Source organism: Trachymyrmex cornetzi, unplaced genomic scaffold (genome assembly GCF_001594075.2).
Source record: "Trachymyrmex cornetzi isolate Tcor2-1 unplaced genomic scaffold, Tcor1.1 scaffold302, whole genome shotgun sequence".
Taxonomy (NCBI): Eukaryota; Metazoa; Arthropoda; class Insecta; order Hymenoptera; family Formicidae; genus Trachymyrmex; species Trachymyrmex cornetzi.
In genome coordinates this window covers 384,819-386,393 of record NW_017297714.1, presented here as the reverse complement: position 1 = coordinate 386,393, position 1,575 = coordinate 384,819, and the positions used below count along the sequence as shown (strand labels likewise).

The 1,575-nt window shown below is 32.1% G+C and overlaps 1 protein-coding gene across 2 annotated transcripts in view; it reads left to right on the top strand.

Annotated features, from left to right (window-relative positions):
• The window catches only part of LOC108762490 (short neuropeptide F), a 33,838-nt gene that overhangs the window by 8,590 nt on the left and 23,673 nt on the right, over positions 1 to 1,575 (top strand). For both annotated transcript variants that reach the window (XM_018509510.1, XM_018509511.1), the window contains exon 2: positions 509 to 614. In XM_018509510.1, the coding sequence (XP_018365012.1) occupies positions 527 to 614 (88 nt within the window). In that variant the 5' untranslated portion in view covers positions 509 to 526. The remainder of the gene's footprint in view (positions 1 to 508; positions 615 to 1,575) is intronic.

Genomic DNA, 1,575 nt, shown 5'->3' with positions numbered 1-1,575 from the left:
CTCTCTCTCTCTCTCTCTCTCTCTCTCTCTCTCTCTCTCTCTCTCTCTCTCTCTCTCTCGAGTAGGCTATGTTATTTAACCGCGAAACCCATACTTGGCTTGATTGTTATCGTAGTGGTTTTGAATTTATCTTCCCTCACACATTTTCGTCAAACGTTCGCATGTTCAAACGACACATGGGGGAATTATATCAGCGACAAACGTAGTACATATTCCAGCATGGTCGAGGCTCCTGCAAAGTGCAAGTTTTAGTGAAACAAAACTACTATTGCAACGTGTTGTGTCATGCTACAACGTTTGAATTATAAAATATTAGTGTGACAATCTCTTTCATCTTTGCAACGTAAAAAAAAAGAAGGAAACTTATTCTTTACCAAATCGATTAGATAACACGCTTGGCACATATGCGCGTTCTCGACCGCACATGCCCGAAGCAAAACACGTTTATGTCCGCAAAATCGACCAGAGGAATCAAAAATCACATGTAGAATCGTTTATTTGATTGCAGAGAAGAGAGGAGAGCATTATGTATGCCAAATATTGCGCAGCTTTCATTCTTGTCGTCGTGATAGTCGGTCTCGTGGACGCTACCGAAAATTACATGGATTACGGAGGTAAGTTATCCTGTTATTCCACAAATTATTTATTGTTTACTTGAAATGATGTTAACACACGCAGAATAATCGTGTGCATTTATTAGTTTCCTTAAAATAAACATTTATTTATTTTTTTATAGGATTGGAGTAAATTTAAGTTTTGAACGGAATTTCTCGCATAAAAATACGGGAAATCCGGGTTCAAATCCCGAAGTAATATTTTTCATAAAAAATTATTTATAGTTTTTATGATGTTTATTAGTTAATAATATTAAATTACTTGTAAATTTGATTTATGATATTACTACTCCAGCTTCGATTTAAGACCTGTGTTCGAAGACCTATGTTTGAGACAAGTAATTGGCGAACAATTTACTTGAATTAGAAATTGTATAAATTCATAAAAAAATTTATTATTAGATACGCAAAGAATCGCCTTAATTGAATATGGCTTTTTTCATTCTTGTGTTTAATTTCTGGAAAATTGTTGGAATTGATACGGGATTTATATTGCATTGAATTGTGTAACTCTTGTAGCGAATTCGATTGGACGTGCTAGTGCGGACCGATGCATATTAAAACCTTTGTACACTGATTTAATCTGAATGTAAAAGTAAAATGTAAACATTTTGAATTATAAAATACATATTTTACCTAAAAGCGCAATAAAGTATATTGAGTATTTCACCGTTTATTTGATTTTTATGTTTATAATAAACACATATAAGACTTCCACAAGTACTTCCTACACGCAGAAAAATATCACTGTATTGCTAAGAAAAGTGATTACTCAATTTATTTTCTTCCTTTTAAGTGATGATTATCTTTTGACAAAGAATATTTTTTATAATAATTTTAAAATATACTTATTACAAAATTTTTGGAAAGCTCATTATTATGTACTCCAACCAGGAATTAATTTTCTTTCAAAGAATATTATACAGTTGATTAAAAAAACTTTCTCTCTCTCTCTCAACCT